The sequence below is a fragment of the Triturus cristatus genome, chromosome 7, assembly GCF_964204655.1.
Source record: "Triturus cristatus chromosome 7, aTriCri1.1, whole genome shotgun sequence".
In the NCBI taxonomy this organism is placed as follows: domain Eukaryota; kingdom Metazoa; phylum Chordata; class Amphibia; order Caudata; family Salamandridae; genus Triturus; species Triturus cristatus.
The window spans coordinates 1,120,490,890-1,120,518,719 of NC_140590.1; the positions used below are offsets into that span (position 1 = coordinate 1,120,490,890).

At 45.0% G+C, this 27,830-nt stretch overlaps 2 protein-coding genes across 2 annotated transcripts in view; both read right to left on the reverse strand.

Moving 5' to 3' along the window:
- The window catches only part of LOC146811194 (uncharacterized), a 172,658-nt gene that overhangs the window by 40,805 nt on the left and 104,023 nt on the right, over nucleotides 1-27,830 (reverse strand). The window lies entirely within an intron of this gene.
- On the reverse strand, nucleotides 1,096-27,380 carry LOC146811196 (uncharacterized). Its single transcript, XM_085620376.1, has 7 exons — nucleotides 27,332-27,380; nucleotides 26,064-26,141; nucleotides 10,522-10,562; nucleotides 7,468-7,533; nucleotides 7,090-7,155; nucleotides 6,531-6,584; nucleotides 1,096-1,429 (listed from the first exon to the last, which is right to left on the reverse strand). The coding sequence occupies exons 1-7, from the start codon at nucleotides 27,378-27,380 to the stop codon at nucleotides 1,349-1,351; spliced, it is 435 nt and encodes a 144-aa protein (XP_085476502.1). The 3' UTR covers nucleotides 1,096-1,348.

Consider the following 27,830-nt stretch of genomic DNA (forward strand, 5'->3'; position numbering starts at 1 on the left):
CTAGTTTTTGGGACTTGATGCAGCCTACAAAATTACACTGGGAACGAGACATTGGCTGTGAGAGCACTCCTAAAAATTTAGATAGGGCTCTCATCTAACCCCGTAACAATTTCAGCAATGCAAAGTTCCAATACATCCAGCTCAACATCTTACACTGGGCCTATTTTACCTCTGAGAGACTGCACCGCAGATGTGAAAGCGAGTCTGTGTGCCCCAGATGTGACTCCGGAAATTCAGATATGGCACATATGCTCTGGAACTGTCCAGAGGCACATTTATTATAAGGGGCGGTCTTAGATGCCTTGGCAGAGGTTACGGGTAGAGTGGATCTCAGCACCCTGGAGGTGGAATTATTGTGGATTTTCTTACATACGAGATAGAGAAGCCCAACACTCCGATTCATAGACTTAGTCCTAATAATAACTAAACACGCAACTGCCATGAACAGGAAAGGTGCCCACCTTCCGAACATGTCCTACTGGTATTTGGCAATCTTAAAATGGAGTAAAGCTGAGTCCACAGCGCTGTGCAGGGAGGAGCTGAGGGGCCTATGAAGGGTCCCAATCATGCAGGAGTGGGATATTTTTGTGTGTGAGTTACAGGTCCACTTTGAGGGGACCAGGGAAAGGGTGTCCAACAGTGAGTCATGACTCTGTTCCCCCACTCTTTCTTTGCTCCCAAAGCCAGGCATGGAGTGCCCCACCACCTTGGTTCATTCCCCCTTCTGAGTGTAGCTGAAGTGGTGCTGGAACGCTGTGCATGTGCCTGCTGTGGGTGATAACAGAACTAAATATAAATTGCCAGACATAGGCCCCTCTGCATAGGAGACACAGATCTTGACTCTGGAACTGTTAGTGCTGTGCCTGTTCAAACTGTTAACCATATCATTTGTCACGGTTACGTTAAAGAATAGACCAATGTCCCCTTCAGATGTTTCCTCTGCTATATGTGATAGAGTGACCTAATGGGACATTACACATTGATTATCTGAATCATTAAATGATACTGTATTATGTACAATGTGCATTGTGCTCATGGTAAAGCCTAATAAAAGCGTTCCTGAAAAAAAATCCAAGAGCATTTGATATTTTTTTTAAGGTGAATTTTGGTGTGTGCGTGGGGAAACAGCCTTTTTACCGCAACTGTTACAACGCATGCGATTACAACGCATGCTGGTGCAACGCAAAAGGTGTGCAGCAGTGGGTAGAAGGTGTTGGATGTAACGTCACATATTCGCACATGCAGGGGCATTACTAATGCCAAGCAAAGATAACTCAACTCTTACTTTAGTATCTCTCATCCCTACATGAAATGAATTTCGAAACATGCCACAACAGTGCAACTATTCCTAGATTAGCGATAGTAACATACAGGATGGCAAACTTACTTGAGAAATCCTCACTAGTTCCATGTAAATGTTGTAGTCATTCTGTAACAAACAAAACATATTTTGAGCTTCAGGTTCAGACAATGGCGATTAGTTGGCACTTGCCTAATAATTGGACCAGTGGATGGTTTTACAGATTTGAGAAATTGTAATAGGCGATATGAAGGAACATAAAGCATGCATAACACATCAATCACATGATTACATGAACTACATTTTCTAATTTGATCATTAGAATAAACCAATCGAACAGAATGATGGATGGCAAAGGCATGTTATGTCAGTGAATACATTGCAATATTGGGAATCTACACATTTACCTAAATCCTGATTCACCAATTCACATGCGGCAGGAGGGGGTTGAGATAACCAATATATGGTCCATTCTTTTGTGGACTACAAAACAGAAGATGAGGTCAGGAATATGAGGCTGAATGTAAGGCCAGTGAGATGAGAATAATCAAAGAGCCCGCAAATAGATGTTGGTGGAACTAGGGCACCCTTTTAAAATTGATTAATAGTTAATACATTATCTCTTTCTTTCCTGCCTCATTCAGACTGTAGGGGAAGCCAAATTACCTAATTTTGCAATCACCACCAGCTCTACAATCAAAAACTCTTTTTTTGTTGACTTCAAAAGGGCCATTCAATTTAGTGTGTGTCCTCCCAGTTCTGTTCCTACTAGTGTATTTTTTGCTGGGTCTGCCCTTTACTCCATTGCAGTTTCAGACAGAAAAGTTCAGAACTGTCCCATGCACACTGAAAGAAAAATAGAAGTATGTGAGGAAAATTAGTTATATTGTGTCTGAAGAAGAGAAATCTGTATCTGTAAATCTGTCTTAAAAAAATGTAAATGATGGCATGTATAAAATCGCAGTTATCAACACAGACAATTTTAAATTTGGTGGGCCTGCCACACTTGCTTGTGGTGCACCAGCAATATGGCCATGACCCTAACTCACAATTTAGACAGTCTTTGATTTAGATATGAGTCACCGGAAGTGGGAAATTTCTCAGCAATGAGATGCAGGTAGACAGGAAGTCAGGCCCTCACTGAAACTTACCCAAGGAGATGAAACTAAATTACTCATCATGTACAAATTGACAAAGGCTCCCCCAACTCAGGGAGCCATACATATGGTGGTGAGCTTGGCCGAACCAGGGATGTGGTGCATCATGACCTTTCTGGGGAAGGTCAGTGCAGGATTGGCTGACCGGTGGGGCTGTACCGGAAGCGTTCGGGTACTTCTGGGCCTGTCCCAGCAATTTTGTCAGCTTAGCCCATAAAAGGTGCTGAGAGGCGGCAAGTGGGTCTCTTTTTCCCACTGGCTGCCTTGGACAGGGTGCCACCTCTCTACCCCATGTGCTTGGAACCCAGAGTATTGCCCGCATGTTTCTTTGTTTCTCTGTTTCTTTGTTTTAGGTTCCTGCGGGCCAACGCTGATTACTGCCAGCACTATGGTAAAGGTCTCGAATATCCTTTTTCAGAATCTTCACATCCAACTTGGCAGCCAAGGTCCAGCAAATGCCTCCGGGAGCCACAGGGGCTTGAGAGCCATTTCCCGCCCTACCCAAGTGCAATTGCGGTATTCCAGTACTCAGTGGTGGCTCCGGTGGGCACTTCTAGGCTATGGGGGTGAGGGGGCACTGGGGGTTTTTGGGGTTCCTTTGTTTGCGTTGTTGCACCAGTATCATTCATTACTTGGTTTTGTCTGCCTTGGTCTAACTGGAATTCAGGTGAAGCGCTCCAATGCATTTGGCCGAGTTTTCACTAATGTAGTTAGTCCGGCAAGAGAAATTGATAAGGCTATTTTGTGGCTGAGTGGTTTGTATCAAGCAAACAAGCAAGGGCTCATGCACGTAGGTATCCAACTACAGAGCACACCTTAAATATGGGAATGGTCTCAAATATCCCCTTTTTAAATATTTACATTTCATCCAGTCTCTGTGAAAGGTGAAAATTCAATTAGGACCATTTATTGATGGCATCAACAGGAAGAAACCGCAAGCGGGAGCACTGCTAAGTCAGCCTTTGCCAGCAAGTCCCACAAGCTTATGCTTTCCTAGACACATTCCACACCCCTGCCACTCCCAGCACAGGAAAAAAGGCTCTTCTCCAACCGAAAGGGCAGACTTGCTTTGTGTTGGTTGTCTGCAAGCCTGGTTGGCACGAGGAGGAGTCTCCTGAGATGGTGCGAGTGGGGTCAGCCATCGTTCCCAGTCCAAACCATGTGCACAATAGAATGGGTAAGTTGGTTAAGCCAGCTGGGGGGTTATCTATATCCCAGAGTGCATCAAGGGTGGGCGGTTGGTTCTCGAAGGATGGGGTACACGGCCCTGAGGAAGGTAACAAAATATTCTTTAGGACTTGGTGGCATGGCTAGGACATGTCCAATGCAATTTGTTTGGGGGGAGGCCAGATAGCAGGTAAACTATACTGGCCTGTGGCTTGTGAGGTCAGGATTGGTTAGACATTTATGCTCTATATAAGGTATCCTTTTCTTTTTACACCAAAATAAGAACAGCATCACAGGACCCTCCAAGGAGTGCTGGCAGCGAGTTCAAAGGAAGTTACAGGGGCACAGGGGGTTGGGGGTGGCCTTTGACATGCTGTCCTCACCTGTCATCCACCCCTGCAGGCACACTGGGCGCAACCTAGCACAGGCCCTTGGAGAGGCAAATGATGTGTGTAGGAGGTGTCCAAGAGAGGTGTCCTAGTGGGCAGATGGGCCCCCTGCACAGGAGTATCCTGGTAAGGGAGATCCTTGTGTGAGGTCCTCCCATAAGGAGGCACTCACCCAGGTGCAGCTTTGATTGGACACGGGATGTTAAAAGGAAAGGACACTGGGGCCAGATATGATCTCACCCAAAAATGAATTTTGAGGATGCAATGGAACGGAAATGTAGTTATGGATAAGAAATAAATGTACTAGTGTCTTTGTTAAGGCTAGGCATTGATTCCTGTAAACCAACTGTACAAATGTTTGTTACTGTGCATAAAGTAAAATGTGTTTTTTGTCTCGTTTATATGTGTAAATAAATATGGTCAGGGATGTATGACCCCAAACCCAAAAAGAAGGAGCTTGCTTGTGTTTTGACAAATGTCAGAGGTTGTTGGAGTTGAGGAGGAGGGGTCAGTCAACCAGGAGGCATCGGCGATACCAAGCCATAGTAAATGCGGCCTAAAACTACAAAAGATAGAAACTTTAGAAACACAATCTATTTTGGAAAGTCTGTAGTTGGAAAAAGAACTTTGTGCAACAAAGGGAAAAGGTGAAAGCAAAGAGGCAAAAGGCTGCTTTCAAGATGCAGAGGAAAACCACATTTGTGGATGAGGAGTACTGATGAGCACAACTAGAAATTCAAAGTGAAGGATGGATGCAGAGGAGACTGTGGAGACCAACAAAGAGAGTAAGAAGAACAATGTTGAAAGAAATCAGGGACATGTGCAACGGTAACAAAGTTTAAAAGTAGGAAAACATATTTTACACTTCAATGCCAAGGTAATAGGCTCAGTGACAAGGTGAACAATTGGAATTACAGCAGGAAAAGATGCTCAAAAGTAGAACACCAAGAGGGGATGAGAAAAACTTGTGAGGTGAAGACAGAAACTGCACTCTTTACCAAAAGGTCCTAAAAAGAGTGAAGGAATATGTCACAGAGGGAATAGTGATGGTAAAGAAATGCAAAGGGATTACAAAGTAAGGACAGAGAGAATGTATTTTTATTTTTTATTCTTGGTGTAGTAATTTCAAGTTTAAGTGATTGTTGCATATGAGTGTGAACTATGTGTGGTAAAAAGATGTGCACAAGAAGCCAGGGATGATCCTTATTCACGGGATGATGTCCCCCTCGAAAGGCATACTCCCCATCAGAAGATTATCTGTCAACTCCTTTATGATTTGTCATAGGCATCAATTTTCGTGGTGATGCATGAATTTTCCTCATCTTCGTATTGTGTGAGCTTTTTGTAATATAAGGGCATTATTAGAACAGGGATAGAACCCATGAGAGGCAAAAACAATAAATCGTTGAAATTAGTGGTTACCATCCTCTCCTTGCAGGACAGACAAAGGTTTATCTTACGTGTCCAGCATAGATTTCGGAGGCCTGATCGATGCGAAATTTTAAGAATATATACGTGTCAGATAAATTCACATAGAATGAATCAAAGCCCTTGGCTGACCATGGTCAGAGAAGTTTTAAGGCATCAGCAAAGTGGGCAATTGCCAGGGCCCCCACCGTCCAAGGGGCTCCTCGGAAAGTGGACTTTCTCTCAATTCCACCTACTTCTCTGTATTAACCTCTCACCTTCTTCTCTGTATACCCCTACCCCTAGCCCTACCTCTATCTCGGTCTCTCTCAAACCAGTGCCATATTAAGGTTGGTTGAGCTGAGGACAGGACATATTTAACAAACTTGTTGTGATCGATTTACTGAAAGTTCAATTTATGATTAAGTATTGTTTGGCATCATCTGTGGTTGAATTATTAGAATTAGGTAATAAAATTCAAAGTTGTTATGAACAGGGGCCTTTCCATGTCATTTATTTACACTTCAATAATGGGTTTAACTAAATCACCTGTGTTGATTGGTAATCAAACACCATGCAAACAAAATGCACATGAAATGATGCAATGTATACAAATCTCTGGATTATGCCTGAACACATATGTGCAGACCCACATGGTCCACATTCAATGGATGATCTTTTCCACTTTGGCTCAGACCCTTTCTAATTCTGCCTCCAGTTCGTAATGGTCTTAATTGCATTATCTATTGACCTCTTGAAAATGCCATGGGAACTTGCATAAAGTTTCATAAAATTAACATCAAGCTACCCTGTGCGAAAATTGATTATGTGGGCAAATGTTGAGTTTAAAAGACATGGAAGATATCAGTTAGGGGACTGATTAGAAAAAGTCCCCTAAAGAAAAAATAATGCAAAAGTTTGCTCTAGTAAAATTTGAAAAACGTCATATATTTTGCTGATGTAAAACAGTTTGCATAGGTCTAGTCATACCTGCAGGATCTCAAGTCTGCACCCAATAGGCTTCAACTATATTCAGTAACTGAGGCCTGAATCAATTGACCTATCACAGTGGTTTAAAATAGGGTAGCCCTAGAGCAAGAAAACTCTTACCTGATTAAGGAACAGCTGTTGGGTAGAGAGTCCACAGCTGGCTGCAGTAGTTTCCTGAGGGTAAAGAGAACTTGGTTTGTAGTAAATATATATTCTTGAAGACATCATCCACACTGATAACCCAGCTGTCAGTGATACATCACTTTTTCAGGAACACATGTGCAGTAAAAGGTGCACTCAACCGGATGCGTGACTTGGTAATACCCTTCCTGTAAGACATTCTTTTCTGACTTGGCTCAGACAAGCAGGTTTACGTCCCTGTAAATCTCATCTGGGTTTTATATTATGTGGAAGATATATCAACAATGTGTGGATTTAAGGACACAATGAGTTCAAGCTCCTTCCCCCTAACGCTAGACCTGCCCTGTGCCTGACTGTCGACATGCATCACTGGCATCGTTGAAAAACCCCTTGCGCAGTACCTGCCACCCCCGTGTGTCCTCTCCTCGACAAACAGTAGTGGCTGCTTCTTCTACTCAGATACACAACATACACTAGTTGAGTCTCAGAGTCAAATATCACACACAAAATATCATGACATTAAAATTGTTATCATTACCACAAATCTGATGCTGTTTTCTACAATAAATTTATAGGATTCTGCTTTCTTGTTCACAGGCCCATTCTGAAAGAAACAAAGATCAGATAGTTACTTCAGTATTTGCCTGTAAAGTGTTGAGGTGGGTAGGTTTTCGGTGATGTACTGTGTGCCAAGTGGCTCTGTGTGAGGAAGGAAGTTGCAGGGGCCTTCATGTGATGGATATAGGAGGGACACCAGCCTGGTCGTTTGTAAATGAGCTACCCTGGTGTAAAACCAGAGCACAGGTGCATCAACGCATTACCTTCCCATCCCCCTCTCATTGCAACAGAGCACCTTCAGCCACCCTCACCCCCGCGTATTGGATTTGGTGTTAAAGTAAGATGCAGAGACTCTTACCCGGACTGCATTGTAGAGGCAGACAGACCCTTGGAATAAATAGGCAAACATCTGTGCTTGATCCTTCTGCAAGACAGTTTAGGAATAAGTCAGTACATTCCTAGATCAAAAAGCAATTTTATAAATATCCATCTGAAGCCTAATTTGAATAATTATACTCAGTCTTTTCAACTTTGCCACAAACACCAGGACCTAGGTTAAATAAAAATTACTCCTGGCAGTAAAATACTGTTCTGCTGAAATTAGTACTGAGCAAAGGTGTAAGTACTTTTTGGGGAAATTACTGACAGACAGTAAATACTACAATCAACTGCATAGGTTTTGCCATTGTTTTAACAGTTATTAAATGAACTAGGAATGAAATTAAGCAAAATACAAAAAATCTAAATTTCAGGACCACTTCAGAGCAAAACACGCATCCATTTTTAGGTCTCGCGAGCCAAAGGCTCGAAGAGACATTTTATATCTGGGCTTTTCAAAGTGCTGCCGTGGCCTAAAGCTACAGTGCATGTGCGCGGGCGCGCGCGCCGCGCTTACTTTCACTTTCGCGCCCGCACGGCCGCTTTGATCGCGATCACTTTCAATTTCGCGGCCGCAGGGCCGCTGTGCTGCGCAGACCCAGCCTCCTCTGCCGGCACACCCACAACTGGCAACATTACTAGCGCTTGTTTTTGTTTATTTCCAAATATACACATTTCATGCAAATCGCACATTTTTGGCAAAAAAAAGCAGTTGGAATCCGTATTCATGTATGCGTCCAAGAACACACAATCCTGGATTCCCAACACACCAGTTCAAAGGCGAACTCACTGAACCAATTATAGAAATGCGTGGCTGCCGAAATGCATTTTATATGCTTTGGCATATTTTCCATTAGAAGTTGTCGGCGAACTGAGAGTGCGTATTATCTATCGCTCTGTAGTTTCACTGCAAGTATTCATTTGGTGATCAATTTCGCCGCCTAGTACTACGAACCGTAGAGCTATGTTGTTTGAGCGGTCTGTGGTAATAGTCTTTCTGATAGAAGTGGTGTGCGCGCCCCCCCCTGCTGTTCTTTCAGTCCGTTAAAGATGAGTCCATTCTTTAGGGGAACCCCGTGGAGGTTAATTCTCCCAGCAGGCGCCCTTTGTGGTCATGGGTTTCTAAAACAGTCTATATCGAGCATGCTATGGACACATCTGAAAAGCCTTCACGACCTGAGGACTCGTAAGAGAAAATAATTAAAACAGATTACGCTTTTCACACTGTGAAATATTATGTGGCGTATAACCAAATAGACAGTTAACATTTCATCAGTATCTTAGTAACCTTATTTTAGTGTCACACGGCAAATCACTGCATTTACTATTTGAAACCAAATGAAACAAGCATTGAAAAGATTGTTTTATTGCGTGTGCCGATTTACACGTAAAATCTGTAGCACAATGAGCATTTCAACAACAGGTAGTCGGTCTGTTGTTTTTGAGCATTGTAGAGGCTATACAGTGAGATGAACGGATTAAACGCCTTACAAAGATGAACACAACATTGAAAGTAATACAGTTTGTACAGTATGGCAATGTGGTAATGCAGCAAATTATTAAACGTCTTTTATTACTAAAATTAGCAGGAGATTAATACAAAGCGTCCTCGCAGTGTGGTCTCTCTCTCTCTCCCTCTCTCAACTCACATGCAGTCATTCCTCCATCACCGCGCACCCTCACAGTCCCTCCCCTCCATCATCTTGCACCCCCACCCCTCCATCATTTCCACCCCTCCATCACTTCCACCCCTATGTCACTGCTCACCCTCACAGTCCCACCCCTCGCACTCTCACAGCTCCACCCTCTGCATTAAACTACTGCTTTCACTCCGCAGTGTCCTATCATGCTCTCTTCCTCTCATCCCCCTCACAGTGTCACCCCTGCATCACCACAAACTGTCTGCCCACCGACGCTCCCTCCCTGCATTCCACCAGCCTCACATCCTCACTGTGTGCAGCCTCTCCCCCCCCTTTGACCTCACATCTCCCACTCCTCTGTCACTCACCCTCTGCCTCACCCCACCAGCTGTCTCACTCCATGATGTTATACCCTGTCATACCTCCCAGCCTCGCATCGCCCCCCTCTCACCTCACTCAGTCTTATCCCACCTGTTACGTGCCTGCATGCTTTCACCCACTACTCTCCCCTCAGTCTCGCTTCCTTCCCATCGTATCTCTCACCCCTGCATCACCTCACCCCCTGCCTCATCCTACCCTCATTTCACCACCATCGCAGTGTCACTCGGCACATCCCTGCCCTCCGGAGCAGATTCCTCACGCTGCTTTAAACATCTGCCCCTGTACTCAGCACCACTGCCCTGCACCTACACCCAGGGGGCAGGGGCACCCCTACGCCAGAGGAGCCCGCTTTTGGGACCTTATTAGTGTTTAGTTATGCAGCACAATATCCTTTGTGCACCAAAATTAACTGTTGCATGGTTAAACACTTATAAGGTCCCAAAGGCGAGACCTATTGGCTATGCCAATGCTTGTTACTTCATGCTGCAATACCTACTAATTTCAAGTTAACCTCAGAGGTGTTCCTGGGGTCCTTCTCAAAATGAGGCCATGAAGTCGAGATCTGGAATCAACTCTAATATACTATTGAAAGGGCTTTAAGTGGGATAAACTCTGCCCTTCAAATGTACTTTATAAATATAAAACCCCCTGAAAGATTACTAGAAAATACTAAGTCCTTGAACTCCTCACCCACCAGTGATACCAAACAATTAAGCAGAGAACTTCTCACTGCACCAAACTCCCACAAACACCTACAGATGGAGTAAGGAGAACCACAGCAAACTCTTCAATCATAACCACTCAGACCTAATGTGAAGCACCACACACTATTCCACAGGTACACCACTGACTTGTAGTTTGACTGGTGATAGACACTGCTGGTTTTTATTTTGTTTGCTTTTGTCAGCACTGTTCACCATTTGTTCCTACAGCGTAAAAGCTGCACCCCATACCCCTTTACTTTCCATGCACCCCTATGTGTCTTAAGACCATATGCTTGCCCTGTTACTTACGGAATACATCTTCTGTTCTTTAACACTTCCCGTATCTCCACCTGGAATGAAATAAAACATTTAGCATACCATAGCAGCTTAAATAAAGTGTGTGATCTGGTCTCTTGTGTGAGGTTGGCTGGAAGGAAATGCAAGGAGAAGCATCTCTGGTGGTGGACTTTACTCGTGACTGGCAACAGTAGTATTGTGTTGCGACACTCCTGTTGGGTTGATCGACTTTCACAGAAGCAATGCAAATATAGGACTGTTAGGGTTGTAGTTTGTTAAATTTATTCTCCCAGTTCTGGTTGTGGTATGGGCTGTACTCTGCTCCATGACAGGTAAACAGTAAGGAGTAACATTGGTAGATATAATCTTAAAATGTCATATGGTAACTTCTCAGGAATAAAATAATGAATGATTGTTTGTAGGTGCCTTTGTGCATTGTATTCTGTACCCAACATAATAAATACATATCCACTAAGAGGTTAAGGTAATAGAATCCTTTATGTGTCCAGAATATTCAAAAGTCAGAGACCATCCAAAGCTGCATTTTAATGCACCATTAGTTGTGGTACATTTAGCGTTTGGACAAAGTGAAGAATTGACATTTAAAATGGAAGTCCCAATTGTCGATTTTTGTTATGAAATAGCTCTGATGAAGCCAATATGCCTTTGTATTAAAAGGATGAGCTTTTGGCTTTGCCAAATCTTGTCTATATAGAAATATCAAAGCATGCGTCAAGATGCATGCACACGCATGTTTGACAATGTTGAAATTGATTTCCTATTTAGGGATACCCGTTCGTCTATGACTACCATGATTTATCATGCATGCACATACACAGCTCATAATAGGACCGCCATTTCCTTTTTTTTTTGTATTTACTGTTCCAAGATGGCAGATGATTACTTTGGAGTAGTTCATTAAAAAAATGTGTGTTAAGGCTCCTTTTGAGAACATTGTGCTGCAGTAGCAAAATACAGCAGCCGGGCCCACAACTCAATACATAAATAAACTACTTTAAAATCAAATAGATGTCACAGGGATGGGAGGGTGTGGAATGGGAGGGGTGGAGAGTTGGCAGGAAGAAAACACTGTTGATAGGAGGGAGCGAAGGGGAAGACACAAATCAAGGCCTATATTTACAAAAATATAAGTAAGAAATAAAAGCTGGGAGTATCGGGGAAAGCAACATGCACATTGGTGAGGCAATGTGAGGAGAAAATGTGAGGAGAAAAAGCAGCGTACAGGCAAGAGTGCCGGAAAACATATTTACTCCCATGAAGTCCTGGAAATAAAAGAACATTGTAGTTTCCTGAATGCAAGCACAAGGAGATGATGGTTAGAATGTCGAAACTTAAACATCAGCAGAGGACGGATACAGGTTACCCAATCAAAATAATGTGAGACCGAAATGCTCTAGGGTGGGTCAAACACAAAAATAAGAAGGAAAACCATTGAATCAAGAGGAGGGAAGGGAGATAGACTACAAATCCCTTCAATCATGTGTAATGAAGTAACCCATAAGCCATTCTAAATATTTGTGAAACAATAGGCCTGGCCAACAGACAGCTAAAAAGGTCTGTAGGCAAGACCCCCAAAACATTTTTAGGCTTTTTTTTTACAGATTTATACAGCGCAAACTCGACCCGAAGCTATTGGAGCGCTTTACATGAGCACCAGTTAAGTTACACAAGGACACATTCATTTTTTTGGGTAGGCACGGGGAGATTACGTGATTTTCCCATAATCACAGGATGTGGAGTAGACCCCAAAGCTCGAACCTTGGTTTCCCAGCTCCAAGGTCGGCAGTCTAGCCGTGAGACCACATCCTCTCCATGTACATGCCTCAACTTATGCCTCAACTACGTGGAGCGGATTTCTAGTGCAGCATTCTGCTTACCATTATTATCAGTAACCCGGTGTTCATATCCCCGGAAACTCCAGGTGCAGTAGCACTGGACAATTTTGCCAGCTGAAAAATCTACATTGGACCACTGTACACATGTCCTGCCCCCCCACCTGATCCTTAGCGTAGGCATGGTGAATGCGTGTAATTCTCCTCCATTAGATGACCTTCTCTCCTTCCCTTTTCCATCCCTTTACACAGAGGTGCTGCAGATGTTACCAGTGCTTGGGGCAGGTGGTAAATACCTGTCTTAAACTCCTTGGAATCAGGAATAGTGTGTGAAATTGTGAAAGGTGATGCAGGTCTGCAGACTTTTCCCCATTCGGAAGGGTTTAACTCATAAAAGAAGGAATTCTGTGTCACAAAATTAGCTAGTACCAGTAATTCCGCTGCTTGGAATAAACACACAGAATTCATCAAAACTCATAGTGGGGCTTTAGGAAGGGCCGTACCAGTGCCAAATATTGGGGGTTCTCCTGTTTGGGATCGCGGACATACCAGAGATTGGCATGGGCCTAGTGCCACTGGTTAGGAGAGGAGAAGGGAGCTGGAGGGGGGGGGGAGGTGAAGTTAAAATGAGTTTGTGTTTTTCCTTTCCTTTCTTTTTCCTTTCCTTTAATGTGCCAGCCAGGAGGTTGTGGGGGTGTATGTTGTACTCCTTTTGCATCATAAAAACGAATAATATAACATTGATTCTAAAGCATAGAGAGCATGTAATTGCTCTGTTGTGGAACATGGCTCTAACTCATGATACATTTCTTTACTTTTTCAGAGTTTGATATAAGTATTTGACATGGTGTTTTAACCGTGTTTCAAGTTTTTAGAAATTGTGGAGGAGGACTTGTTTTTTACATCACAATTGCCAAATTTTTGGCTAGGATGGCAGCAGTGGTGAATCCACTGGTTAATTCTCTTATTAATGCCTCTTTGAGGGAAGGGAGTGTCCCACGCACCTGGAAAAGGGCGATGGTGATCCCCCTCCTGAAAAAGCCCGGTTTGGATACTGAGGTCCTGGCCAATTACAGGCCTATTTCTCTTCTTCCGGCTCTGGCGAAGATTACAGAGAAACTCTTTCTAGGGGGACCCCAGCTAATGAAGGGTTCGGACGGGTGCGCCTAGGGGGGCTGAAGATCATGAACTTAGTTTTCCCCAAGTTAATCTCGAGTCCCCTCGAGGCACAGAAAACCATAAAACCGTCCAAAACCCGCTGGATACCCGTTGATGTCCGCGACAACAGCAATGTGTCGTCAGCGAACATCAGAGCGGGCACCCTGCCAGAAGCCAAAAACGGAGCATCGCTATCCTTAAGGTTATTTAGTTCATTAATAAGGCCATTTAAATATAAACTAAACAATGTGGAAGCCAGTACACATCCCTGTCGAACTCCACGAGTTACAGGAAAACGGGCTGAGAGTTCCCCATTCTTCCCGCACCTCACCTGTGCGAAGTTCCCTGTGTGGAAGCGAACCAGGACATCAAGAAAAAACGTTGGTAGACCAAGATCCTTTAGCACCGACCATAATTTCTCCCTAGGGACCAGATCAAAAGCGGCTCGCAGGTCCACAAAAACGAGATAGAGGCTGCCACCCTCTACTCTTGTGGTTTTCCAATAGAGGACCTGGAGCCGAAAGATCTGGTCAAATGATTCACTGTCTAAGATGAATAGATAGTGGATCGAACACGTTTTATCACGTGGAGGAGGTGTATTACTATCTGTCAATCATAATATTTTGTAGAAATCGGAAGGGGCTGGGAAATTGTGTAGATAGAAATTATCGCTTATTAGGTGTATAATTATAAAAGGTAAATATACTGCAGAATTGTATTGGTGTCTGCAACGACCTACAAGACAAGCTACTATATTGTTTTATTTTAATTTTATTTCCTTTGGTGAGCATTGATATAGTGCTTGTAAACCCTCATACCTTGTTGTCGGCCCCCTGCAGAGAGATGTGTGAAAGACAAGAGTCTGGATTGTTCTATTTAGGAAACTCAGGCAGAAGACTGAGAAACAATATTAAGCAGAACAACCAGGTTACATTGTACACATTGAGAATGCAGGCATGCCATGACATTCAAATCGCAAAGCCTTGTTTTGTGCCGATAACCTCCTAAGAGAGAGCAGCATTTTCCCACTTGACCCGAATATATAGTTTATTTCACTCCAAATGTGTTATAACAAATTTGGGGGCAGACCAAGTTCACCATATTCTTCTATTGTTTGACAAAATAATCATTGCTGTCCTGCAAGGATTTGGGGCTTGAGTCGCTTTAAAAAAAAAGAAAAAGCACAGAAATATGTTTATGACTTGGCCTGTACCTACATATGTGTGTTTGTTCAATTCACAAACATTGCCAACAGTACAGCTGAAAAGCTGCGCCACAAAGGAAGTTGCCAGGCTTACTACTGAAAGTGTCAATGCACCTCTCCCAGGAGCTCTTGTTCCCGGTTTGCAAAAATGTAGAAAAGGTGAAGTTCTGCACAGGAGGAGTATAGCCAGCTGTGCGAATGCATATTTCATTTTTCACTCAGTGAGCAGGGCCGGCATTCGCGCTGTTGGAGCACGTGTGACAAATGACAATCATTTTTGGCGCCCTCCCATGACCTCCTCCTCAGATTTCCTCATGACCACCGGGCATAAGTGCCCCTCATCTCTCCATAGCCCCTCTCTCACATACATTGTTTTTGTTTAAAGTGTTGTAAATTAAGGCAGAATGTGATTAAGCATTTACTGAAAACATTAATGCTTTCCCTTGCGATCATGTTTTCCTCGTTATGTTGACCGAAGTCCGGACTCCATTTTGTATTGACATGCTGCCATGTGTTCGTCACGAGGAGAGTCCGACCTCTGTGTTAGTTGCTCTTGTAATCTGCCTAGTAACAGTTATAAATAGCTCTCTCCTGTCCATCTGGCGCATGCCCAGACTTGACCACATCTGTTATAATTAGCCTTGCTTGACCATGTCCTTTCGCGGGCTCAAGGAGTGTGTTGGCTCCGCCCATGTATTGATTCAGTATCGAGAATGACCATAAATGGTAATGTTCTTCGGCCTCATGTTGTATCCACCCACTTATGAGCCCCTCTGTTGTGTATAAAAGGGGACTGTGTACGAATGTTCTGTGTGCTACTCCATGCAATACTGAAGAGTGTTGTGTGGATTGTAGGACCACCCTTAAGGGTTAATAAACGTTGTCTTTGTACTTTGCAGTTTCCGTGCCAACTTCCTTATAGATTCCGTTACAGGAGAGCGAACCCTTGTTCTTGCGGGCCTAGCTGGGGCCTGTATTCATCAATTGGCGCCCGTCACGTGGGGCTCATCGGCGACTCGGATGCTCGAAGGACTGGTCGCGACGAAGGTGAGGAGTTTGGCCGGGGACGTGATCACTGCCAGCGGCGTCTTAGCCCTGGCATCCCGAGGTTTTTCTTCCTTCCCTTCCGAGCTGACCGTCTGGGTGGCGCCGGTCATCGACTGAGACCTCTTCTGTCGGTCCTGCCGTGAGAGCCGTTTGGGCGATTGTGGAGCTTGGCAGTTGGAACCTGGACTCTTGATTGGTAAGAACCGTTGTACGGTACTTGCTCCGAGTTTTTGAAGCCTGGGTTGGCTATTTGAGTTTGATTGATGATGACTAGTCATATTTTGAATTTGTCTTTGTGAAAATATATGCGTTGCAACACATATAGGCAGGTAATGTGGAGAGATTTCTCCGGAGCTGTGTAAACCTTGAACGGCGCAACGATTAAGTGCCATTTTTCCTTATAATATTGCATATTTTGCATTATTCCTAGCATGCCTGCTTTTAGCGCACTCCGTAAGTGGTGCTGCTGTTTTGGAAATCGGTTGAACCTCGAGGAATCTGCTCCAGCTCCCCCAGAGGGGACTCCTAATAGGGATATGTACGTGAAGCATGGTCTTTCTTCCATAATGTACAGCACGCTATGGAGGAAATACACGAGGAAGGATCCTGAGTTGCGATGGCCTTTGTATGGATCGTTTGATATACGTAAGATTGAGTATGTGGAACAGTGTATGTGTAAGCGGCGTGCTCGTCAGGATATGTTTGAGTGTGTGCGATTATGGGTGAAGGAAGTGCGTGAGCGAGAGAAGCGTGAGAAAGCGCTGTTTGATAAAGAACAACGGAAGAATGATCATGTGCGAGCGCAGGAAGCGAAGCGTCGGGAGGACAAAGAGCAAACGGACAGACAAGAGAAAGAGCGTAGGCTACAGGTTTCGGGTCAATATGTTGTCCGTCAGCCACTTTATCCTGTCCTTAATAATCCTGATGATGATTTTTATTTACTAGATCGCTCTCCGCCCCCTTATGTTGGCGCATCTGCTCCGCGGCCGCAAGATTCTGGCCCGGCTCCGGGTAAGGTCGACACACGGTCCATGTTATCGGCCGAGCATATGGCTGAGCTTCGGAAACTTTCCCTCCGTGCACTTAAGGGCAAGATGTCTAAGGAGGAGTTGTTCCATACTTGGGGGTCATGGCAAGATAGAGAGAGGGTGTACTTTCTGTCTCATTTCGCAGATGAAGTAATTGCTGCTTTCCGAAAATATTCCAGTGTCCTTGAGCCTGACGAAGTGTCTTCGGATGCCGGAGCATTACGTAATGGTGTTTTTTCTCCCCCTAAGGCTCCTGAGGCGGCTCGGCGGCTGTTCGCTTTACGGGACGAGGTGCTGGCCCTTAGAGAGAAAGCACGCCAACAAACGGAGGAGGAGAAGCAGTCGGATTCGTCTGCAGCAGGGGGCCACCCATTCGCCTCCCAGTCAGATAAGGATGACATAGTGCATGCTAAACCAATGCGAGAGGCGGCACCTTTGTATGTTCCTCCTAAGGGAGCAGGGACTAGCTCGGATATTAACTCCGCCGATGCAAGGGGATATTTTGTATATAATTGGGTTTACACTCCATGGCATAGGGCCGATGTTATGGCATTAAAGAATGCGCTGCCTGACCCCCGCAAGAATCCAGCGGCCTTCTATGAAGAAGTCGAGGGGGCCTTGAATTCTTGCATTATGACCTTAGCGGATATAGACCTGTTCTTTGGCCTTATCCTACCGCCGGATACGTGGCGCTCTGTCCGAAAGGTAGATGATGCGGTTGCCTTCAAGGCCCGGTGGTCCGACCTTGAGGATGAGGATAGGGAACGGAAGCCCGCACAGAAACCACCCCAGAATATTTTAGATCTCCCTGCGGCTATTGTGGCTAAGTTGAAGACGATTATCCCCCCTAAAAAGATTGACTGGAATATGTTAGCTGCATGTAAACAGAAAGTTGACGAGTCAGTTGCGGACTTCTTTACGCGCTTTGAGGAGACGTTTCATGATTTTAGTGGCCAGTCGCTTACTGACGACACGGGCCGCCACCTTTTCGCGGACAAATATGTGGCTAATCTGCTACCGGCAGTTGCGGCCCGGTTAAAAGCGAGTGAAAGTTCTTGGTCCTCCGCGACACCGACGGCCCTTCTGACTATCGCTCAGTATTATGAGCGTCAGGAGCACGAGGCGAAGGGCCAGGAGGAGAAGAAATCGAAAGATCTCAAAACCAAGGTGATGTTAGCACAAGTATATGGCCCGCCCCGACGGGGTAATAATAATAGAGGAAGGGGCGGATCTTATGGTCCCCCTTCGGGCCGATCTGATTTGAATAGGAACCAGTGTGCATACTGCAAGCAGTTGGGCCATTGGGCCAGGGATTGCCCAGTGTTGCGTGCTTCACGTCAGGGGCATACTCCGGGTGGCCCGAGAGGTAGAGGGGGTTCCTCGAACTTTAGAGGGAATTCTAATGACAATGCCCGTTTCGATACTGCCGGGCGGCACCGAGATGGCTCAAATGTTTTTGATCGCCAGCACCAGTATCATGTATCGGACATCGATCAATCGGGATATCATGATTCTCAGCATGCATAGGAATGCGTTGGATGGGGGTCCGAATCAGTTGAGGTGCCGGTCGATCAGACGGGTCCTTATGTATCGGCTGAGGTTTTAGGTTCTACTGATCAGTTCCTAGTGGATACAGGAGCGACACGTAGTGCATTGTCTAGGTACTTGGTTCCGGGGGCTCCCCCATCCGGCTCAGTGGTTACATCGGTAGGGTTTGACGGTACACTCTCCCGAAGCCCTCTTTCACAGCCCCTTACATTTAAGGTTGATTCTTTTTCTGCGCCCTGTCCGTTTCTGCTTGCTCCGTATACACCGGATAACATTATGGGCCTTGATATGTTAAAGTATTTTAGGGCTACAATCCGCTGCTCCCCTGAGGGTGTGAGGGTGATCTTAAATGACAACTACCCCCGGTCTGGGCGGATGTGTACGATATCAGAGGATGCATTGTTGGCTACCCTCCCCCGAGCTTTATGGGCGACTTCGGACACAGATGTGGGACAAATGGTGATTCCTCCGGTCCACATTAGCGTCCAGGAGGGGGCGGTGTTACCACGCCTCCCGCAGTATCGTATTTCCCAGGAGGGCGAGGAAGCTCTCATACAGATTGTGCAAGATTTGATCGCAGTAGGGGTAGTGGAAGAAGTTCCCTATAATATCTGTAACAGTCCGATTCTCCCAATTTTGAAAAAGGACACGGATGCAAAGGTCTATCGGTTCATAATTGATTTGAGGGAGGTAAACAAGATCGTGATACCTCAGTACCCGGTGGTTTCCGATATCACGACGTTGCTTACCTTGGTCCCGCCTACGGCGACCATGTTTTCAGTGATTGATTTGAAGAATGCCTTCTTTTCCATTCCCATTCACCCTGATAGCCGATTTCTTTTTGGGTTCACATTAAACAATAGATCTTATCGTTTTTGTAGAATTCCCCAAGGCTATACAGAAAGCCCTAGTATTTACAGTCAGGCTTTGAAACGACAGTTGGATTCCTTTGTTTTACTCGAGGGGGTCGCCCTCATTCAATATGTCGATGACATCTTGTTGGCGGCTGACACCCTGGAATTGTGTGAGAAAAGCACGCTATCCTTACTTTCCTTTTTAGCCTCCCACAATCATAAAGTATCTAGGAAGAAATTGCAATTCTGTAGACCAAAGGTGACTTATTTAGGTCACCTTTTGTCTAAGGAGGGGCGTGCACTCACACCAGATCGTATCCAAGTAATTTTGGACACACCGAGACCATCCACGCAGAAGGATGTGCGTGCATTTTTGGGCCTTGTTTCTTTTTGTAGACAGTGGATATTGGGGTTTTCGCACATAGCTAAGCCATTACTAGCTCTTTTGACAAAAGACACGCCTATCCCAATCCCTTGGTCAGATGAGTGTGATGCTGCTTTTCAGCAACTGCGACAGGCCCTTTGTTCAGCACCAGTGTTAGGGACCCCTGATTATACAAAACCCTTTTCGTTGTATGTGCATGAGAAAGATGGATGTGCATTGTCAGTCTTAGTACAGATGCACGGCGACAAGCAGCGCCCTTGTGCATACTTTTCGGCTGTGCTTGATCCTGTCGCCCGAGCATTACCAGGGTGTTTTCGCTCGGTAGCGGCGACAGCTGTGTCAATACGCCAAAGTGAAGGAATTGTGTTGTCCCATAAATTGTTGGTGTTAGTTCCCCATGCTGTGGATGCCCTGCTTAATCAAACAAAGACGCAGCATTTGACCAGTGCCCGTTTAACGGGATATGAGCTGACGCTTTTGGCTCCTCATATTACGTTGAAAAGGTGCGTGACATTAAACCCGGCCACATTGTTGCCATACCCCGAGACCCAGCCTGAGGCGCAGAAAGCGCATGATTGTATTCTTGTGACTGAGGAACAAACAAAGGGTCGTATTGATCTCCAGGATACGCCCTTTTCAGATGTAGATGGAGAGTTGTGGGTAGACGGATCATGCCTGAAGCTACCAGATGGTACGACTTCAGCAGCGTATGCAATTACCACATTACACACGATAGTGGAGACAGCACGCATACCACAGAAATCAGCTCAAGCAGCGGAACTGATAGCATTAACACGAGCATGTGAGCTCAGTACAGGATTATGTGTGAATGTTTATACAGATAGCCGCTATGCCTTCGGAGTAGCGCATGACTTCGGCCTACTCTGGAAGGAGAGAGGGTTTTTAACGTCACATGGAGTACAGATAATGCATGGAGAGTTAGTTCATAATCTTTTAACTGCATTGACATACCCAAAGAAAATTGCTATCGTTAAGTGTAGCGCCCATAGGAAAGTGGTTGATAAAGTTGGAGAAGGGAATGCGTTAGCGGATCGAGTAGCACGGGAGACTGCGATGCAGCCCGGCGCTACTGCCATGTATGTAGTAAAGTCACAGGTGGAGAGATGGCGTGATGCGAAGGAGGAAGTGCGAGAAATGCAAAGGACCGCTTCTGACAAAGAGCGGGAACAATGGGCTAGCGAAGGAGAACTGGATGACGAGGGTTGTTGGAGAAATAAACAGATGGATAGATGGAAGTTACCCACGGCTTTCGTACAACCTATGGTTCAGATGGCACATGGGCTAGCACATGTTGGAGCTTCCGCAATTGTGAAATTGCTTACCCAAGTCTGGGAGCATCCAGAGATTGCTAGCACGGCAAAGAGGGTGGTGCAGACCTGTATGATCTGTCTGAAGTATAATCCAGGGAAAGGCACTCGAACTCCAGCAGGAGGATTTGCGACACCCACTGCACCCTTTGAGGTTCTGCAGATGGATTACATCCAGCTTGAGCGCTGTAATAATTTGAAGTATGTTCTAGTAGTGGTTTGCGCTTTCAGCAAATGGGTTGAGGCGTACCCTACGAAAGACAATACTGCAATGACCACGGCGAAGCTACTGCTAAAAGAGTTTTTCCCTCGCTACGGTGTTTGTAGACTTCTGTGGAGTGATAATGGCCCTCACTTTGTAGCGGATGTTATAAAGTATGTCTTGAAGGGCCTAGGCATCACTCAGAAGTTCCATGCCGTGTTCCACCCTCAGTCTGCAGGACTAGTCGAGAAGTATAATGGTACACTGAAGCTTAAGATCGCCAAAATCCAAGCTTCAACATCTTTGACTTGGCCAGACGCCCTGCCACTGGCGTTATTGTCAATTAGGTCAGTGCCACACTCTCGAACCGGCCTTACGCCATACGAAATAGTATTCGGACGCCCAATGAACATTTGGGGTCCACCAAGGCCTAAGGCTGTGTATGATGTACCTTGTGTAATGATGAGCGATTATCTGGCACAGTTAACGGATAACTTGGTTTCTATTCATCAACAGGTCCGAGAGGCGCTCCCTGATCGGTCTACCGGCGAAGGACATGGTCTCCGACCCGGAGATCATGTTATGGTGAAGGTCTTCGACAGAACGAACAGTTTGGAGCCGAGATGGGTAGGACCTGAGCAAGTCCTCCTTGCAACGAGGACGGCAGTGCGAGTCTCGAACAGGAAGAATTGGATCCATTCCTTGCACTGTCGAAAGGTACCGCCCGGATTGGTGGAGTCTGCCGTGCTGACCGATCAACGAGAAATCCTAGCAGCAGAGACAGGCCGTGCCGCTGAGCCACGAGACACTGAGGAGCTCTTTCCGGACCATACGACTTCTGGAGGAAGGCGATATCATCTGCGACCAAGGAAGTGAGGTTTCCAGTACCGGGACATACTGTCAGAACGGCCCTTGGGTTAGTGAAACGGAGAGCCGATGTGGCAAGGGGGGGGGATCAGCCCTGCATTAGTGTAGCGACACCCGTCTTGGCCCGCTGGTGAAGAAATCAACCGCTGCCCAAGGGGAAGAGTTCTGACAGACTTTTTAGTTTCAGGAAGATATCAGGGTATTGTTTCTTTTGACATGGAGAAGAAGAAAATCCTTTGTGCATTGGGGTTCATGCTAACAGTAGCTATTGTTGGGATAACCACATGGTTTGTGGAGGAGGTAACTCCTGCTCGAAAGACACTTGTGTTGACGACTCCAGTGCCTGCGGAGCACTACTTTTATACATTGCCATATCAAGAGTTGAAGCATCGACAATCCTATTTGAATAACACTTTCATTCAGATGCTGCATCACACCCACGTTGCTACGAACGCTACGAACTGTTGGATATGTGGGATGATGCCAGCCCATCAGAAGAAAGGAGGTACGCCATTCATACCACTTCCTTTCTCTCATAATGGCTCTTGTAGAGCATGGTACACTTTGCTGTTTGCCACTCGGAAACCGACAGTGGGACGATTCCTTTTTAGACTTAATAGAGAATGCCATCAAGACAAGAATGGATATCCACAAGCGAATGGGACAATTTGGGAATGGGAAGAGTACCGACCGGACAATGAATCCATTCCCTATATCTTCACGAACACAAGAGACACTGCGGGGAAGGACAAATTCGTAATCCAAGTAGCACAAGCTCAAGCGGACCTGTGTGTCCAGAGTGTGGGTTTTATCCCTGTTGGTGTCAGTGATTGTATAACCGTATTGAACATTGACGGGTTGAATAACAGTACCTTCCTGGCGTCCCATAATACCTACTTTGTGTGTGGAAATAAAGGTTATTACCGTTTGCCGGCTGGGTGGTCTGGGGTATGCTATGTATCATTCCTATTACCCCCTGTATTCCTAGCACCCGCGTCATATCATAAGGATTTGAAACTTTTGAATAATGTGACTGTAAATAGATATAAACGTACTCTGTCGATTGATGATGTGGATCAGACCGATACCAGCCTGCAACAGTATATTGATTTTAACTTAGGACTGTTTTTCTTTGTTGGAGCCGCTTTGAATAGTAGGAAGATCCGAAGATTAACAAGAGTGGTAGAAGCCGTGACCAATCAGACTGCCGCTGCTCTTGGGAATCTTACGGAAGAGTTACAAATAACCAGGATTGTTGCGTTGCAGAATCGTATGGTATTAGATGTAATGCTAGCTGATCGAGGAGGAGCCTGTAAAATTATTGGAAGTAGCTGCTGTGTGTTCATTCCTGATCATACGCCATCCGTTTATAACGCCATTAACAAGCTGCATAAAATAGCAGCTGAAATCCACACAGAAAACGGCACTTGGTCCTTTTCTGGATGGTTTTGGGCGTTGGTTACTGTCTGGGGATGGAAGGTCTTAACTGGTCTCTGCATTATTATAGCAGTTCTGTTCCTTTTCTGTATGTGTATTCAATGTGGACCATTGTGCTGTTCCGTATGCATTTCATTCTGCATTCCAGATAAGAAAGCTATTGCCGATGTTGCTCGCCAGAAGGGTCTAGCTAAAGAGGTTAAGGGAATGATGATAATTGATATATATGATGATTATTCTTGGAAACCGGATGTCTTCAGTAAATGCTGAAAGGGTCGTCTGTTGTAAATTAAGGCAGAATGTGATTAAGCATTTACTGAAAACATTAATGCTTTCCCTTGCGATCATGTTTTCCTCGTTATGTTGACCGAAGTCCGGACTCCATTTTGTATTGACATGCTGCCATGTGTTCGTCACGAGGAGAGTCCGACCTCTGTGTTAGTTGCTCTTGTAATCTGCCTAGTAACAGTTATAAATAGCTCTCTCCTGTCCATCTGGCGCATGCCCAGACTTGACCACATCTGTTATAATTAGCCTTGCTTGACCATGTCCTTTCGCGGGCTCAAGGAGTGTGTTGGCTCCGCCCATGTATTGATTCAGTATCGAGAATGACCATAAATGGTAATGTTCTTCGGCCTCATGTTGTATCCACCCACTTATGAGCCCCTCTGTTGTGTATAAAAGGGGACTGTGTACGAATGTTCTGTGTGCTACTCCATGCAATACTGAAGAGTGTTGTGTGGATTGTAGGACCACCCTTAAGGGTTAATAAACGTTGTCTTTGTACTTTGCAGTTTCCGTGCCAACTTCCTTATAGATTCCGTTACAGGAGAGCGAACCCTTGTTCTTGCGGGCCTAGCTGGGGCCTGTATTCATCAAAAGCACTGGTAAAGGCTGATTTTACTAATAAGAATGTATAGCTGCCCAAACAAATCCTTTTCAGCAACATCGGGACTAGATAACAAAGGACCAACCAGCTTCTTTTGTTGGGGGGACTCTGCAGTACTGGCAGAGCTTGAAATGGAAAAATAGAAGTGCAGGTACTCAGTTGCAGAGTACCTGCTTATTTCTGAGAAGTGCCGGTACTCTCCAGCTAAAGGTATTGCATTTCTCTTGAGAAGTGCTGGTACTCTCCCCCTCAAAATAAAAAAATTCTGGCACTCAGTTTCGAACAGTACTGGCCTATTTAACCCCTTCCATGCGGCGCGGATTCCCCCGCGGTGCTGACCGTTACTTGCGCGGGCGTGGTCATGACGGAACGGTTCCGTCATGAGCACAGCTCAACCGACGCTCATGACGTAACCGTTCCGTCATGAGCACCGAAGGGGTTAAAGCACTGAGTACTGGGAGGTCTGCCCTTAATCTAATTATTCTCCTTGTTTCTTTGCAGTAATTCTTTCTGGTTGGCAGGGAAGGGAAAAGCCAGAGCGTTAAAAGGTATGATGTTCTGAACAAGCAATGCACGAAGAGACGCAGGGCCAGAACCATTGAAGCGCTGTGTGCTCGCAGGTGAGAGTAACTTAATGGCCTCATTTTTTGGGAATTGTCTAGGGCAGCGTTGAAAGTGTTCTTGCTGCACTGCTCAACATCAATGTGAAAGGGCAGGAATTCATCAAATTTATGAAATACGGTGCATTCCTGTCCTTTCCCACTGCGCTGGCATACAATTTGCTGCAAGTGCCAATGCAGGCATCTATGCATCATGGTGCAAGGCTGTCTGTGTTGGATGCTGGATTGTGTTTTGCAGCAAGGGGGCACCTTCCTGCGCAAAAACAATCCCAAGAGGAGTTTTTCTCTTTCTATGTGTGATATTCTGCAGCACACATGAAAAGAGGAAAAAAGCGAGGAGAACTAAAAATATTTCTACTCTCTGTACCTGCTCTGGGAGACAAAAGGTTTTGACACTGCTCCAGGTTTACGTGATTAAGTAATTCCAGTACAGTTTCAAAATCCATGAGTGTTGCATGGGAAAACCCACCACAACGCCAATGGAGCGCCTTCCTGTCATTGAGTAACGCAACACAGTGACTTGCACTGCTTACTCTTACTCCTTATCTATGAGGCCATGCAAATCTAAATTGTTATTTAGATTTTATGAATAAAAGGTTGGGGGTAGGAGGGAGGGAGTACCAGACAGGACAGTGAGAGGGCAAAATAGAAATGGTACCTCAATCACAGCACAAGCAGCGGACGGACAATCATTAACTTAAATAAAACTGTGCTTGGTTCCTGCTCCACAGAAGGCAATGGAAGTGACACTTGACCTGCACTGGCCAATTAAGAGGCAGTGAAGAAAAGTGTCTCTAAAACCAGCAAATAGTAAGCAATAGGCGGGCTCTAAGCCCGTTATTGCAAACAATAGTGCCTTGCAAGCAAGAGCATACTCTAGCGCATTTTCACGCAGGCTCGACCATAAAAGAGAGAAAAAATGTAACCACTTTTATTAAAATGTGCAAAATACGCAAAGCCCAATAGTTGAATATTAGCCAGTTAAGTTGGGCCAAGTCAGAGGTAGGGAGGAAAGACTTGTACTTCCAAACTTGTCCTTCTACTGTTTGTTTTCTCTCTATTTTGGTGAAATGAAAATGTAACATTTATAGGAACACGTCTGCCCTATATGTCCAGGACAGCCAGCATCTTTACCTGAAGACCCGCCTTGATAGTAGGTGTACTTCACAGTCTGCACTTGTCTCCGGTCCCTTCGAATGCTGTTAACGGTACCTGCAGAAGAAGTTTGAAATTATGTGTCTGAAGATCAGCTGCACCTTAAGATTAAGAGCTAAGCAGATTTTCATGTTTAGCACCTCCTCCGTGTCGTTCTGCAATGCGATTTGAGGAATTGCTCTGTTCTTTTTGGAAATCAAAACATTTTGCAGAAAAATTCTCCTCACCAACAAGGATTTCAGACATGAACCCACAAATGTTTCAAAGTCTCCCCGAATTTGCTTTTGCAGAGTCAGACCTTACATTTTAATTTTGATGCATAAAGAGAAGACTTAGCAGTCCTAAATGATTGTTTACACCACCGAAGACCCTGCTGTCAGAGGACATGTTTAAGGAAGGGTATTCGATATGTAATGTGCCTGTGACAGAGGCAGGACCTCAAATGAAGTGATAAACTGAGTTACAAACAGACAACATCCTGCTGGGTGAGTGTGTCTGGCAGTCAAAGTGGAAGAAGGATGGAACTGAATCAACTGAATGGAAAGGATGTAAATATGTATATGATATACCTGTTTACATTTTTGCATTTTTATTCGTCATAGTTGCTCCTCACTGCTTTCTTAAAAGTGTTACCCAATCAAACGTTTTATGACCGATAGACTGCCCTCTTGAGCTAGATTCATCACGAAATGGTTCATGTCAAAATCCTTCTGCCAATTAATAGTAATTATATACATACATAGATACATGAATAGATAGACAAAGAAATAAATAAACAGAAAAATATGTATTCAGGCACAGTGGCTTCTAGATTTGAGATTCAATCTCAGTGTTCGGATCATGCTGTTTGCAAGTCAGTAGTTACTGGAAGGACAGAGCTGCAGTCTTTTTTTGCCAAGCTCGAGGCATTAACAATGTATAGAAGGGGTGTCCAGCGTAGGTTCAGTAGCACCTGATCCATGCCAGAACTTTAGGATAAGCACAAACAATGTAAATTAGTTCTGCTAAAATTTATTCCATGTAGACTTATATTTCCTGACATGGTTCTGGCCCTCCTTGACCTACGTTGGACACCACTGATTGGACCCAGCATGATTTGGTTCAGTAGTTTGTTACCACCCTCAGATTAATGAATGGTGCAGACAGTAAAGTTACCTCTGGTTGGACAGGACACAATCATTTCTGAACTAACTAGAATTTGGATTAACTTTATCAGGGAATCTCTAGAGAGAGAATATGCTTCTTACCAAGGGAGCAGCAGAGAGCCACTACGAGGAAGGCAATGACCATCTTCATGTTGGCGAGAGGAGAGTTTGTCGATGTCAAGCTTAACCTGTTTGGATCTTGATGACAAGCTCAGGGCAGAGACCCTGTACTTGTACCAATCTCGGATGCTACAGCTCAACCCCCAGAGTGACGTGGCAAGGCAGGTGCTATGGTCAGCAAACAACACACATCCTAGAGTGGTGAATTAATGTGCTTCATTGCAGTCAGATGTCAAAACCAAACATCTAGCACTTGACACTAAACCTCTAAGCAGAAAGTAAACATTCCCAGGGCTCTAAGATTTGAGCTGACGTTTGCTTTACCTACCACCTTCTTTTCCCAGCAATAATGACTATTGCCATATCTAAAAGATATTTTGAGTCGTGAAAAAGTAGCGTTTTTTAAATTACTGTTCCTTATAATTCCAGACTTCCTCCAGTTGCAGGGACAATACCCGTATTCTCCAGATCGGACAGTTAA